The 16,763-nt window shown below is 39.2% G+C and overlaps 1 protein-coding gene across 1 annotated transcript; it reads right to left on the bottom strand.

Moving 5' to 3' along the window:
* Positions 1-1,449: 1,449 nt before the first annotated feature.
* On the bottom strand, positions 1,450-15,866 carry RHOH (ras homolog family member H). The gene is made up of 2 exons (XM_059470872.1): positions 15,781-15,866; positions 1,450-2,905 (listed from the first exon to the last, which is right to left on the bottom strand). The coding sequence occupies exon 2, from the start codon at positions 2,684-2,686 to the stop codon at positions 2,111-2,113; it is 576 nt and encodes a 191-aa protein (XP_059326855.1). The 5' UTR covers positions 2,687-2,905; positions 15,781-15,866; the 3' UTR covers positions 1,450-2,110.
* Positions 15,867-16,763: the final 897 nt, after the last annotated feature.

Raw genomic sequence — 16,763 nt, 5'->3', positions numbered from 1 at the left:
TCCATTATTGGAGTAGGGAACATAACAAAAATGTCCCCAGTTGTAACAGATTTGAAAATTCATAACACGACATTTTTCCTGCAATCTTTAATGTTCAAACCGTAACAATGGCTACTTTTAAATTAGAGTTACAAAACATAAGACTTCCAGTGGAGAGGTGTTGTAAGAGTCAACACGTAGAAGAATATTTCTCCCAAAAGCTAAAAGATTTTTAACTGAGGACCGCAAATACTTGGCAACTTGAGTATCTCTACACAAGTACAATGCCATTCAGATTCTTTTACAAATATGTCAGTTTTAGTGTTTCAGTAACAAATCAACACTTGAGAAGAAGAGAAGTAGGAAAGAGAAGAATTTAGGGAAGATGGGTGGTGACAGAAGTCGGTGTCTTGTGTGCTCAGATGCAGAAGTTTGTAAAGATTTAAGGCTGATATAAAAACCTCAGATAAGACCAGGATATTTTTATGATCAGAAGCCTCCCTCACAATCAGGTTGATGAGTGGTAAATATTCAACAGTCCAGAAGCTGGTGGGACAATCACAACTCTGGGTGTTCTGTGTCCCACTGGTAATCAAGGTGCCCACTGGGTAAATACTCGCTCACCTACATCACAGGTGAGATAATCCTACCTTTTATGGCACCATGCTATAACCTCCTCAAAGGTTAGTTCCTAGCTAGCTGAAGGACAGGAAAAGGGACAAAGAAAATCTTGCTGCAGTAAGAAATTCTCTTGGGATGAGACGGATCTGCAAGACCTGAGAGGGGGTGCAGGACCGAGGGGACAGATAACATGAGGAGGAGGGGACCACCACAATTCACAAGGAATGTACAGCATTGTGGCTTGAGCCCACTTCATCTTCTAGCAGAGTTCTCTTACACACCTGAAGTTTCCATTTCCTTAGCCTGCCTTTCTGTGTAGGAGGGTAACTTGTCCCCACTACGTCCATCAGGATTTGGCTCCTAGACTCAACAGGTTCCCCAGGATGTGAAGCCTGGTTCAGTCTTACTTGGATACAACCTAGGCAATTATACTTAGCATGCAAACTCAAAAAATTGTCATTTAGCCATTCTAAAGTCAACCTTGCTTTGTACTCAATCTTTTACTAATGTTGGTGACTGGTTCCAGTAAAACGACTGCTTTGTTTTGTATTTTTAGTACAAAGTGTACTAAAAATATATGAGAATTTAAGTGCTCATGAAAAAATATCTTCCATCTCTGGAGACTGAAATCTTTTGTCTCCAGAATTACAGCAGGGACAACAGAGGTGATGGCAGCCCAGATTCATCCCTGCCAGCCCAGCCATATGTCTAAGCCAACCCTGTCTGCAAGCCCTGGTTGTAAGACAGTGAAGTCTAGGAAGAATCAGATTAGTTTCCCACCTTTGACCACATTGTTGAGGAACAATATTAAGGTAACAAATCTCACAAAACTGCAGGAGACAGCTGTCAAATGTCACTAAGTTTTGATTATTCCTATGCTGGACATACTGATGACCGTTATGCAATGACTCAAGCAAGTCTAAGGCTTGCCTGCAGGCCATTTATTACATGGACAGGACAGTTCATTTCTGTGGTTAGCTAAAGGGAAAACCAACAAAATATTAAAACAAACTTTTGTAATTTTCAACAATATATCCAAGAGTCGTCTAAATAAAATACACATTGGTCAGGTTTTATATACTACATTCTTAAGTAAAAAAAAATCCACAAGGACAGAGGTAGGGGCTGATCCAGGCACAATTTTGTCATTAAATAAATGCAGATGCAGACAAACCAACAACTGAGGAACATTGACAGAAACAAAACCAAAATAAGAAATAACAGTACTGCTGTTATCTGCAGATCTGCAGGCTAGGCCTGCAGCAGTTCAGGCTTGCCAAGTCCAAACACAGGCCTGTGAATAAGGGTATGCACCTTTCATTTTTCAAGATAGCACACGTGTTTTGGAGGGAAGAGGCTCAGATAAAGAGCACACCTGTTTCATAAATAGGCACCTGCACTGTGGTCCTTCCAGGAGCCCTCGTTTGATTCACCTCCCATTCCCTCTGCTGCAGCGTCTTTGTGAGAAAACAGAAAGAACAAACGTGAGCAAAACCACTGCTGACAGTCCTCAAAAGATCTTGCACTCATTAATGGAGAAGAGCTTCCGCCTGTTCTGCCTTTTGGCTTGGTTGACCGCTGTCCTCACAGCATACTCAAACACCTGCTGCACTCCCCTGTTGCTGAGGGCAGAGCACTCCAAGTAGCCCTTGGCTCGCACATCCTGGGCGAGCCGCTTTCCGTCCATAGGGCTGATGCAGGAGGAGCTGTAGGGACCCACGTCCCGCTGGTCAGTCTGAGTGGCCACCACCAAAACGGGGATGCGGGGCAAATGGCTGCGGATCTCACTGATCCATTTGTTCCTCAGGTTCAGAAAGGAATTGTGGTTTGCCACCGAGTAGCACATTAATACCACATCTGCCTGTTGGTAGGAGAGGGGGCGAATGCCTTTAAAGGCATCACTGCCTGATGTGTCCCAAAGACCTAAGCTGATCTGTACGCCATCCATGAAGACATCTACTCCAGTATTTTCATATACAGTGGGTCTGTAGTCATCTGGAAAAGTCTCAGAGGTGAAACGTACCAGGAGAGATGTTTTCCCAACAGCAGAGTCTCCCACCAGAACACACTTGACTGAATCCAGCATTTTATTAATGTCCAAGGCCAAGAGTGCAGTCTCTGTGCAGCAGGAGCGGGATGGAGAGATGCAGTGATCTTAGAAGCCTTCTATATAATTTCCATTTAGTGAGAAACCATCCAAATCTCTTTACTTCTTATGACTCGATTCTGCCACTTGAGACTAAAATTTCATTTTCTCCCACATGACTCTGTTGGTTTTAAATCTTCAATGAGTCAAATGACGTTTCTGGAAAGTAAAAATAAAATGTAACATTTATAACCCACAGAGAACAAATCATTCCTCATCAAGATGAAGATGCCTGGACACATCTTTGGACAGGCATGGCAAGTATCCCTCACTGAGGATGATGACCTTTTCTATTTTCTCCCAGCCAGCTGTGTGTGCAACAGCCATTCACATAAATAACCTTCTTGCTGCTCCACAGGGGCTAACAGTCTTAGCACTATTACCATTTTCCACTGACACAAGCTATTTTTTCCTTCCAATTGTCTAGAGACTAATAAAGTTAATTTAACTTTTATATAACTGCTACTAATACGCTGTGAGACATTCCCTGTCTCTGACTTTCACCAAGACAGAATCCTGAATCCCAAAATGATCAGTTCAGATTCCCTTGAAAATGTAGTCATGCTCTCTAGAGGTAGTCAGGAGAAAAAAAAAAGCTCTTTGCAAACCAATTTTACTATTTAAACAATCCCATATGAAACAGTAACACAGAACCATTTGTGACAATGAGGAAGCAAAGACTTCAGGAGTGAATCTCAATTCACATGAACCTGAACAATTTTTAAAAGCAAAGAAAGATTCACAGCAATAGAAAAAACCAAAAACAGGGTAAATTTTTTCTTACAAATTGCTTTCAACAATCAAGAAACAGAAGCAAAAGAAAGCCCCACTACAAATGCTTGCCCCAGTAAAAATTTCATTTGAAGGGAATTTAACTGTCCTGGCATTTACTCCCTTGTAAAACTGAACTAAGAGTACTCTTCAGAGTATGTAATTGCTTTTGAGCTCCTGCCAGCATTCAGTCAAATTTTCCTATTTTGAAAGCATTTGTTTCTTCCTCACTGTGTGCAAGATTCACTGCTCACACAGGGTGACACGCAAGATGCTCTGAAAATCACTAACAGCAAAACTGAAGACAAATTAATTCTGATGAACAAGAGTAATTAAAAAGAAAGTATCACTGCATAATTTCAAAATGTCATGTGTTTTTTACATAAATAATATATTTCTCTTTCCTTCATATATGTAGTGACACATCCCAGCTGAAGGCTATTTGCACAGATATAAATGATGGCCACAAAGGGCATATACTGTATTTTACTGTAATGCTCTCCACTTTCAGTACCCTAACACACCACCCCTCTCCCTTTATTTCTAGAACACTCCAAGCTTTGGCTTACTCCACAAAGGGGGAAACACAAAGGGAAAGTGCTAAATGAGCTTAAAGAGAACATTTTACAGGTACCGACAACTGCTGCTGCCCTGCTTTCGTTTTGCGCAGAGGCCATGCCCTACCTCCTGTGGCGCTGCGGGCACACCTGCATCTCTCCCAGCTCACGGCCCGGCTGCCGGCAGATGTGTGCCCGCAGCTCGCTGCTTTATAGAGGCGGCCCCAGGCCCGCGGGCTGTCCCTGTGCGCGCTCGGGTTACCGTATCTACAGGAGCCATTGCAACACTCGGCGCTTCCTGGCCTGCCGGCGACACCGCGGCTCAGACTGCCGCTCGCTTCTAGGAACTGGGATGGAGGCTGAGGCTGCTTCACGGCATTCCTGGCTGCCGGGAAACAGGCTGCACTGAGAATTTAAGTATTAGTGGCAGCAGATGAAAATTTGCTTGTAAAGATTCATTACATCTAACTCCACACTCTTGCCTTCTCTGTTCTCCAAACAAGCTCTCAAGGGAACTAAACGAGACCTTTACAAAACACATCTATGAAAAATTCAAAAAGCATATGTAGGATAAACATTCAAATTGCTTATATGAATAATAATCTCTCTTTCAGAGTATTCTATTTCAAAATTGGGTCACCAGTATTGTTTGAAAACACCTCACTTTCACCACAAGACAGTAATGTCCTATTCAGACAAAGATGCATACCCTCAGGAGAAAGTTTCCATGTACCAAGTATCCTTTCCAGAACAAACATTTCTTTGGTTCGAGGAGTAGTCAGTGCCTTCAGATGCATTATTTTGCACATTGGAATGTGGGGGAAATAAGGATGTCCAAAGCATGACTTTTGCAATTTCATAAATGCCAAAACAGAGAAAGACAGATAAAAGGATTGTTCTGGCACTCAACTTGTGGATTACCAGGTCAAATTATGCTGGTTATTTTGAAAATATAAAAATTATTAAAGATTGAAAGAGATATTAAGGACTAGTGAATATGGCTAGTTGACAGACAATACAAGATGCTGAAATATCCCACTGTGACAGTGCAGAATTGTTTTCAAAGCAAATGATATTGTTCTACATTCCATCCAGTAAATAACAAAAAACCCTGGTATATAACAAGGTCCATATTGTGATCCTGTGGACAAATTGCCTTCAATGGCCCTGGTCTTGCATTTGTTAACAACAATTCATGTGCTTCTATATATAATTGGGACTACATATGTGCATATTGAAGCATTATCTGTAATTAGGCACCTAGTTGATCCTTGTTGCAGCCTCAGGGTAAGAGCAGCATTACTGTATTAAAATAATTACACAAGTTCACCTCACTGGATGGAAAATGCTTGATTAAGCATCAACAAAAAGCAGTGTCCTTTAAAGAGCAATACTTCAAAGTGTCCTTTAAAGACAGTACTGGACACTTCTGTGCCTCAGTATACAACCAGTTTTATAAATATTTGCAAAAGTTTTTGTCCCTTTCTCTCATATTCTGTCTTGGTCCGACAGCACAGTGTGCTACAACCATTACAAGATTGCAGAAAAACTGATTCCAAATCAGAGATGGAGTCTAAGCTGTGGAGGCTTTTTTTTTCATCCAACAATTTGATTTTCAAAAATTTACCAACTTTATTAAGATCATTTTGTATATGGAATTCAATATATAAACCTCTATCTTCTTTTATGCTTTTTTGGTTTATGCTTTCATCACTCATAACAACAGAAGATATTATTTGAATAGTAAGGTAAGACCTGTTATAAAATCACTGGGTATAAGAATGCATGTCTTATTCTTGTGTGGTCATGCTGAGTAGTGATCTTCAGTAAACTTCAGGTTTTGTTCCCTCTGTCTTTGGAATACAGGCACTCGTGCGTGGTTACAGAGATCTCGGACTTCACTGGTGGTGTGAGCACAAGAAGCCCTACAACAGTTGCCCTTGGGCAGTGTCTGAGCTGCACCTCAGCAATCTCACGCAGGTAAAATGCCTCACACTTGCTCATGGCTGAATACCATACGGAGAAGGTGAGTGGGGTTGCCAGCCTGCAATGGGATGGGATGAAAAGCAGAGCACAGCAGCACCGAGCTCTTTGTAGGTAGAGGATTCAAGTGAATATACATCCCATGAAAAACTAATCTGGTATTTGTTGAAAGAGCTCTAGCAACAAAGAAAAAAAGGACTAATACATCAAAAGGGGTAAGTTTATCAGCTGGACCAAATGGAATTTTCATTTATGAGAAGAATATCTCTGGTATCTACTATAAGATCATTGTGAGTATGACTTGCCATGGCTAAACATCTCCAGGGGATGGACAGCATCTTATGATAGGGGAAAATAAAAAGTCAGGTACTCCAATTTCAAAACCTCTCTTAGATCCTGATAGTGCACACTCAGGTAGGCTGGAATTTCAATGGAATTAGCTCATACATAAACAAACCATGCAAGCAAACAACCAACTTTTTGGATCAGTCACAAAGTGCTTTGGAGAGTTAAAGCAGTTAACATGCTAACTATTATTGCCATTATCCACTCCCTACCTCAGTTACATCTCAGCAGAGGTCCTGTTTATGTCAGGATAACAGCAGATTAATTTTTCAGTTTGAGCACTGTCTATGCTAGTTCTTGAAGAGACTTGACATGGCAAGGAAATTAAAATATTTAGACTAATAGAAGAGGTTGAAACCACAGGAGAGACTTCCATCAGCTGTGCAATACTTGAATGTACATACTGTCTTTGCCTACCTACTCTACTCTTTTAAATCCCACCTCACACAGAGGTGGGGTCTGCAAAACAGTGCCTACAGTTCTTCTCCAATGTGCTGACTGTAACCACTGCTCCTTGCAATTGCACCACAGATATGTAAGAACTCTCCTCACATCCCTTAGCTAAATGCTCTCAAGGAGAGGAAGGAGGCACAAAGACTACCCTCACTGACCAGAAGAGTGTCCAGCTTTACATCTTAACCTCCATGGGCACAGTGGGCACTCTAGGGCATGGACAGGGCCTGAGAAAACTCCTGCAAGCAGAAGGAGGAGGAGGAAGGCTGGCAGGAATCAACACAGGGCAGAGACGCTGCTGCCTGGTTAGTGACAGCACCCAGAAGATGCAGCCCCTTGTGACACAGAAACTGTGGCTGTTGTGACTCCAGTTTGGACACTCTGCTAGATCACCAGGTTGTCAAGGTCACACTGCCTGCTTTTCTGCTCTGTGGATGAGGTGTACTTGCTCCATTCAGATACAATCCTCCAGATTGCTTCCACAGCACAGGTCTTCTGAAAACTAATCCATCAGCTGCAGTCTGTCTGGAGACTGCAAGTAAACACATCCTTGCTGCACTGTCATGCATTCACAGCTGATTCTCTGACATCTACATTAGCTGCCTCCTGTTTTCTTAATTCCTTTCAAGACAATTTTGATCTCTAGCCCTGTCTTGCCAATCAGCCTCCATCTACCTCAGAGAGTGTCAGCATGTAAGTCCATAGTGGCATTCAGAGGCGGCACCACTGGCTCACAGCCTGTACCTTTGCAAGGTGCTGCATCTTTTCCCCAAACTACTCCACCAAAAAATCTCCATTGAACTCATTCACTTCCTAAGGTGGCTACCACAGGGGTCATCACTATTCTTTGGCCCAAGAGTAAGGTGGCAGGTCACTCACTAGCAGAATAATTCAGCTGTTATTTGCAATACTGACAGATTAACTGCCAGATTATCTTTCAAGGTGCTTTTATATTTTATATTTTAAAGAATTGAAAGGATAGTTAGAAGCTTGGGTGAGAGCTTTTATACAGATATTTTATCCTTAAGTACAATAATTTCTTCAATGCCTTTCTAAAGTTAGAAAAGCAAGCAACATGCAATGACACCATATTTTCAAAGCCAGGATGTCCTGTCATCTCAAAAACAATCTCCTTCCAGAATTAAAAAAATTGTGGACTTAAAAGCTTGGAAATTTTTCTTTCACTCTCTTGTTCACAAAAGTGAAATCTGTTCCTGTTTTCAAATTTCAGTACTTTATTTGTTAAAAAAAAAAAAAAAAACAAAACTGAATTTTGGGTTTAATTTCTAATTTATGAAATTTTGAGAAACTAGAGAACCACTTTTTTAGAAACCTTTGCAAAAAATCACTTCTGGATCAAGTCAACACCTGAAAATACCTCTGTTTCTTTCTCTGGCAGTTTTAACCACTGCAAATGAAGAGAAAGATTTATGATCAAATATTCAGTAATCTTGTCAACTTTATTATTAGCAAGGGAACTCAAGTTATCAGATTTAAAGCAAATTCCCTCATATGGAGAATGTGAAGTCTTGATATAAAACAACAATGAACACAGACCGGTGTTATTTACAAGATTAAATGAGACATGAAGTCCTAGTAAAGGGATGAAAGTTTTTGTGTAACAAAATACATGTATTGAAACACATGCTTACACATTGCACATACATATAAAACCACTTAATGAGCTATCTTATATTTCATAAAATTTAATTTCTTTAGTAATAGTACCTATAATAATACATAAGCAATAGATAATAACATATCTAAAGATCTATTCAATTCACTATAGTTGCTGAGAAAAAGAATTTAACTCTCATCCTAATTATAGAATTAAACAAAGGAAATATTTCTTTTATCTTTAAGAACCCTGTTTCTGTGGCTAATCACACCTTGATTCAGCAATTTACAGATTACACAGGAACACAAACTATTAGAACCACTCCAAAAATTAACAAAAAGCCTGTAAGACTCATGTATTCATCCGAGATCCTAAATCTCTGAATAGAACTCAATGAGATCTGACAATGCTAAGTACCCACTTAAAGATTCAAGCCATTAGTTTGAAGTAATTTTTCTCCATGTTTATGGCATGGTAAATGACAAACTATGTGGCATTCATGGTATTATGGGTCATTTTCAAAAGGGATCCATTTTCAGTATAGATGTTCTCTACAAGCTGAAATTGGGGTCAATCAAGTGTAGGAAAATAATCCCTTCAGAGAGGACCAGCTCATAATCCATTCTCAGCCTGATCCAATACCCTCAAAGTCACCAGAAATGGAGCGGCATGTCATGCCTCAAGTTAGGTCAGCCTAGCCTTCTCCTTCTGCAGGATACTTGATATATGTCACCTCTCTTTCCTACCCTCCTCTGTGTTAATTTTTCTCCTCTGTGCTTAAACAGAGAAGAAATTTTTGAGTTTCACTACAGATGCAGCTGTACATGGAGCAGCTGGTGAGCAAATGTCACACACGTGTACGTTCGAGCACAGAAGTTCATCAGCCATCTGTCTGTCTGCTGTCCCTCACAGTCTCTGTTTCTGTACACACACACACACACACATAAATATATAAATATATTTTAAAAATTAGATAGAAAGATAGATAGATAGATAGATAGATAGATAGATAGATAGATAGATAGATATAGATATAGATACATATATATATTCACACTGACACAGAACCGCTCCTGGATCCAGATGGGGATACAGACACACTTGCAGATGAACACTGATAAAGTGCTATGTGCTAACCCCAGTGCTATCACACATTTCATAGATATGTGATTTTAAAGAATTGAAAGGATACATAGAAGCTTGGATAAGAGCTTTTATGAATACTTTTTCTACCTAAATGACTTACAGGTCAAAAGCAAATTTTCAGCAGCTCTAACTGCATTGTAGCCAAACTGAAGCCTTGATAATATAAAACACATTATATTTAAGTAATTGACCTTAATTAGACTACTGTGTGTGTAGAATTATTGACATGTAGAAATGTTTGGGCCTCAAACCACTTCAAATTTTTTATGCCACATCCTCTTTCAACACAGTTAAATTTCTTGAAGTTTGAGACAAATAAAAAAAGCATATTTTTGATTTGTCAACATATTTTGATAACATATTTTTGTAGGATTTTTAAAATAGATTTAACTCTTAAAAATCTCCCCAAATTTTTACGGCTGTTGAAGTACTCTTTCATTTAAAACCTTCAACAATTATTATGTTTTCTTTCCAGTGAGCCTGACCCTACCCCTATTTCTGCTTGTTCTTTATTTTTATCATCTGCAGACACAGGTATCCATTTCTCTTTCATATACAACTAACATTTCTTACTTTTAAATATTCATTCATAATTTCTCAGAGAATGATGGATTATTTGCAAGACTGGATGCATAGAAATGTATATGCACATATATAGATACACAAAAATATTGAAAATAAATCTATGCATATTTAAAATCTAAGTATTTCAGTGATGAATCAATACAGTCATGTACAAAAAATCAAATCTATATGTGCATGGACATGTGCATGTCCCTATACATATATATATGGACACTTTGATATTAATTCATTGCAAAAGACATTGCTACAGATTGCTGTAGGAAACGTGTTGTGGGCAAGATAACTTAACATCATTTAAAAAGCTATATACATATTTTGCATCAAATGGATGCATTATTGAAATGGTCATGGTCCACATAGAGGTACATATGTATTTGTATGCACATTTACCTCCACGCACAATCTCCATGAGCAGAGATGGGGATTTGCAATAATCTAGGTATCTAATTGATAGAATTTTACATATAAATTTACACAGTCACCCATTGTAAACTGTTATATTTCTGCTGTGTATGCAGGCATTACATTTATTAGACACACCTTTACAATATGTTGTTAAGGAGATGCATGGATTTATATTAAATCCTGCAGATGTGTGACATGGTAAATTCTTAAAACAAACTGGCATCTCCATATTCACACCTGCATTTGCAGTCAAAAGGGCTTCCCCTCTTTCAAGCCTGTGCCAAGCCCAGTGCAGTGGAGAAGGCTGACTTCTGTGTGTTTTGGCTCTAACCTGTGGTATGACCGCGCCCCTCTCCCTTGTTTGCACACTACTTGATCTTCTTGACTGGCTCCCTTAAATGCTACAAAGTAATCAACAGTAACACTATAGCTACAAGCTAATACATGAATGCTACAAGTGACATAACATGCTCCTCAATGTTAAAACATCTTTAAAAATTGCCCTTCCATTTCTCCATTTTCCTCAAAGGATCCCTCGCAAGATCGCCAACTTTACTTTCAGAAGTCTCTTCAGGTTTAACTTTGCTCTGATTTTATAAAATATCTATCGTAAAATAAGGAGATTCTCAAGCCTAGATCTTCTCCCCCTAATGTCAGCGGGAGAAGAAGGAGGTTCTCCATGTTCATTAAGTTATGTGTTTGCACAAGTTTGATTTCAGTGGGAGACAAAGATGGAGAAGGGAAATGTTAGAACAGATTTAGCCAGTGTTCCATGGAAGATTATTTTTGTATATTTTGTGAGAAGAATAAAGTGTTAGATGTACAGGTGTTTTGAGTAGTAATAATGTTGATCAAACAATACACAATAAGGACCTCTTGCTAAAACATAATGATTTGTTTTTAATTCAGGAAGAACTCATATTTACTGCATGTCACCATTCCTTTTGCTGTGATGAACATCAAACTTCGGACGTTCGTGAGCAAAGCTAGCAAAATAAGCAACAATAATTTGGTTTGGTATTTATTTTATAAAACAGAAACTCCCTGATAATTTTAACTTTTCCCCTTAGGATTGCCAGCAACAAAAACCTTTTTCTTGCCTCTGTATACATCAGAGTGTTTAAAATCATAGTCCAGATTTCACATAGCGGGGAAACTGCCATCTTTAATATCGTTCTTAAATTTTGTGTGTGCACACATGTACATAAAAATGTTAAAAATGTGAAGACATTGCTTTGAAATAATTTCAAATACTTTTCAAGTATTAGGTGTGATATAAAACATACAATTATCATAACTTGTCCTGCATTTGTTGATTTATGATTTTTATCTTTTTGATTTTTTCAACACATTTTTTAAAAGGAGTTGTCTTCCACAATCTATGCCATGACTTAGTATTCATGCACTATATCCAGCACACAGATAAAATAAGAAATAATACATATCCATTATACAAGCAGGACCTTTTTTTTTTTTCTTACCATGCAGCCTCTCTAGAATTCCTTAATTTAAGCAGATAAAATTAGATTTAAAAATGGGCATGCACACTTGCCTTCTCAAACTGCCTACCTTCCATGCATAGTTATGATTAAAGCCCAATTTCAAAGGAACAAGCTTTCTTTTATTTTTAAATTTTTTTTTCTGGAATTAGCACAAGTTATACCTGATAGCTCAGATTTTATATTGATTTATATCTTACACCAACCATATGCCAGAGTAGAGTATATATTTTAGTGTCTGTTTTCCTTTACTTTCCTCCGATTCCATTACAATCTTGTTCTCTTGCCACCTTTACATAAAACATATGATACTGCAGACAGTAGCAGGTCATACGGAATAGGTTAAGAGGAGAAAAGGCTCTACAACCAAATGTAATACATAAATCCTTCTCACTCATTCTTCAGCATAAATCCTTCTCACTCATTCACTCATTCTGAGTATTTTGAGAAGCCATTTCACATATTTATAGCTGACATCCACTTGGCTTTCAGTTGGTTTAAAGATCATGCAAATCCCCATGCTACGGTAAATCTTATTGCAGAGTTCTTCAGTGGGAAGCATAGAAAGTTTTCCTTGATTTTCTTGATTTTTACATATTTTGAATGAAAATGATCACACATATGAAATGAGAGATATTTTAGGAGAGAGATGTTTGAACATTATGAGAACATTTCCCATGCTTTATTTTTGAATCCTGATGGACTTGATTCAAACTCTGAGATACTTTACCCAACAGCTTTTCATCCAGAATTAAACCTCCACTGAAAGAGATGGGAATTTAAAAACTCACATTTAAATCGATGGAAAACAAAGAAATTACATGAAGGGGTTTTACGACAGCTGTTTCATAATATATTTTTATCGTGAGAAAAACAAAAGCTCACAGATGATCTAATTATCTAATTATCTAATTGTATAGATAATTAATAGATAAGTTAATTAATAGATATTTGGGTACATCAGTAGCTCAATAACTTCAAAGTCCAAAGTCTTTACTGATTTTTAAGCACAGTCTTTTGATGTAAATAAAAGAGGCAAGCTGAAGACTGTGTGTCCACTGGCATGCCTATCAATGAAAGGAAAGAACAGTTTTCTTGCACGTTTGAAATATTTAATATTCTTTCAATAACCATGGCACAGGAAACAACTAAAAGAGACCCCCAGCTACACAGGGGTCTTAGTCTCATGCTTTTATATTAGGAGAGACAGTTATACCTGTATTTTGACATAAATCAGTCTAACCTTCAAAAGCAACACACTGTCACTCATGAGGAGAAGTGGTATCACCAGATGGTACAACAACCTCAAGCTGGCAAGTGTCAGTTACTGGTACTCACGCTTGTGTGTGAGAAGCAGCATCATGCACAGTATGTAACCACAGCCCACTGTGCCAGCTTCTGCCAGGAGCGGTGTTTGCTCCCTTTCCAGCACATGCTGGGTCTTTCCTACATGACAGGTCACTATGGCTCCCCGTAGAGAAATCCCCAAGCCATAGCAGAATCCTCGTGTGGTTTCCAGCAGGTTCATATGTTTTGTCAGGTAAAGAGAAGCATGCCGAGTTCAGCCCCACCCTCATCCCTTAGCAATTTACACTTCTCCTTGGCTTCTGTAACCAAAGAGCAAATGTAATAGCTCGTGCAAAAGCAACACAGCGCTGACACAGCAGCAGGAACTGGGCAGGGGGGAGCGATAAAGGGTCTGTGATAAACACAGGGCACGGCCACAAGCCAGGCTGGGCACAAGCCTCTCGCACACCCGCTCTGCAGGACGTGCATGTGCGCACAAAGTGCTCAGACCATGCTGCCCCATCCTCCAGCCACCCTGTCAGCAGTGACAGACTGGGACTGCTGGGACTATCATTCCCTGCCACTTTGCTCATTCAGACCTGATACACCAAGGTTTGTAGCCATGACTTCCAGTACTCACACTCTGCATTACAGAGGTTTTGCAGGCTCCAAAACCTCCCCTTCCACTGTACACTGATCCATCTGGTGGATTGGAACGGTTCTCCAGTTCTTCACTGACGTAAAAATTGAAGGGCAACTAAATCCTGCTAAGCAAATAGGAAACTCTACTTGGTTTTGTGGAGAAGAGCTAATGGTACGCTACAGCCCACAAATTTTGTTGTTACATTGCTTTGTTGTGTTTGTGTGATCCTGCCCAGCATCTTAAGGCTATAATGCTTTAATAGTGGGCTTGAGACAGCTGCAGCCAACTTCCTTTCTTAATTGTTGTGCTGGGGTTATCTCAAAATATTTTTCAGCTGTAAGTTGTGTCATAGCATGGAAACATTTGAAAACTGTAGATTTAATAAAACCACACACCACTAGCCAAAAATATGAGAACTTAATTTGGGAATGATGTAGAGTTGTGTGGTTTGATGTCTCAAATGTTACACCAAGACTTTGAAAAAGGCAAGTTTTACAGTAACTTATTTTATCTCTTTTCAAACAATACTATAGAAAAATCTCCAATTTTTCATTTTATGGTCAATGTCAATCAAATTAATCACTTGAATGGTGCATTCAGTGATATTTCCCTAAGAAATATTCTACTGTTTCTACTGAAAACTATAGAATCACAGCACCAAAATTTCACAAAGAAAATGGGGGGTTAAGAGGTAATTTTCACAGAAAATCTTTTACATTAAAGTGCCTAACTCACCTGCTATTATACATCTAGAACTGCACAGTGAAAGCAAGAGGAGGAACAGCAGAATTTCATCTCCCTGGCCTGGTGTTCTCCTGGCTGGTTATCAGAAAGCATCACCCAGAAAAGCTCCTCAGGAGCTTCCGCTGGTACAGACCCATTGCTCTACAAAACAGGCCAGCCCATGACTGCCACCACGTTGGCTGCTCACTTCCTGTGCTCTGGGTGTGCTGCAGATCACCCCCTCACTTCTCTCAGGATTTATATGGCTTGCCCCTTACTGTACAAGAAATTACTTCCTAACATCACTGGCACTAGCAGTTGTTACCAGCAATGTGACTTTAGCACCAGTCTCTCCATTTGGAGGTCTGATGCTCTTCTGCCAGGAGATTATTTCCCACTGCTTTGGCACAGTAAAATTACCTTAAAATGGGATTAAATTACAGTAATTTACAGCCATGTTGCTCTGCTGATGGCCTGTGAATCTTGCTATACATGAAAATCAAATCCATTTTTACATTTAATTCTTTACTCTGGAATTTAGTAAGTACAGATTACTTATAAAAACACCGATTCTCTATAACTACAAACCTACAGATTTTCCTGGCTTGCAGCACCCAATCTGGGGAATGTAAAACTTGGTATTATGCCTCACTAAGACCTATTCTCTAACTTCAGCAGGAAGCAAGTGCACATGTGGCTTTTTGACCCTGCAGTTACTGCCCAAATCTCAAACAGTATTCACGTGAAGTCTGTACCCACTTTCTCTGGTAGAACTGACTCCATTTGTATTACAGATCTTCAGACTATATCAGAAAAACTATATCAAATCCCATTCTAAAGTCAAGTAAGTATACACATATGGTTCTTCCTACTGGAAAACCACAAACACTGACACAAATGGTGGGGTTGAAAATGTGGAATATGAAGCAGCACAATCCCACCTTATGCCAACAGCAACAGACACCAAAATTTGCTGACATATATGACTGTTAATAACTAAGTTATCTCATTTACCCTACCTTTTCCTTCTGCAAGTATTTTATTCAGGATAAATCCCACGTTAAAGCTGGCTTCTGCCAGATGCCACAGTTCAACTCCTGCCCATCCAAAGGTGGAAACACAGGTGAAATGAGAAGTTATAAAATCTTAAATCCACATTCAGATTTTTTGCATGGACTTGTGTCAGAGAGATGGTTCCAGCCTCAACGTGCTTTATCCTCATTCACCTTTCAGATTAACTGCATCTCATTGGCAATGTGACAAGACCATTCCATCACACTAGAGCATCAGAAGATGCAGGGTCTGTGAGGAGAATCTGGAAATGGGTGTGCACAGATGTGCACACATGCATATACACACATACTGCTCTGTAAGGGGACTCCACACCCTAAACATGCCACAGCTGGATCAGAAAGCAGAGAAGAAGCCACGGGAGTGACCTGAACACAGAGTTACAGATGTGGCCATTTAGATGGAAATCCTCCATCTCAGAAGGTGGCACAGGCATTTGTTAAACCCAGCAGGGCCAGGCAGCTGCTGGAGCCAGAGCCAACCACAGATAAGCTGTCAAATTAAAAATACTTTGAATCTCACTCCACTCCTAAGAACATGTTTTTCAAATTCTCACAATAAAATCTTCACCTAAATTTGTTTGGGAACATTTAAGATGAAACAGAACAGTTTCCTCAGAAGCATGATGTACTTCACAAATGGGGAAGAAGACCATCATTTGAAATGTTGCAGATTTATACATAATTTGTATAATACATAGTCTATCACTCCTACATTCATAGTTCATACAACAGAAAGGAGTGTCAGAATCAGATCTACCATCTTGAGAGTAACTCCCATTTTTTCTTTTTTCCTATATCAGTTAACATGGAAGAAATTTTTCACACCCCTTTTTCTACTTTATATAAGGCCTTTTTACGCTGAGGTGGAAAAAAACTCTGGAACAAATAAAATACAGAAAATGCAAGATGTAGGCCAGTGTGTTATTGTA

Source organism: Ammospiza nelsoni, chromosome 4 (genome assembly GCF_027579445.1).
Source record: "Ammospiza nelsoni isolate bAmmNel1 chromosome 4, bAmmNel1.pri, whole genome shotgun sequence".
NCBI lineage: Eukaryota > Metazoa > Chordata > Aves > Passeriformes > Passerellidae > Ammospiza > Ammospiza nelsoni.
Note: the sequence above shows the minus strand (reverse complement) of the source record. Positions and strands in the feature narration are given on the sequence as shown.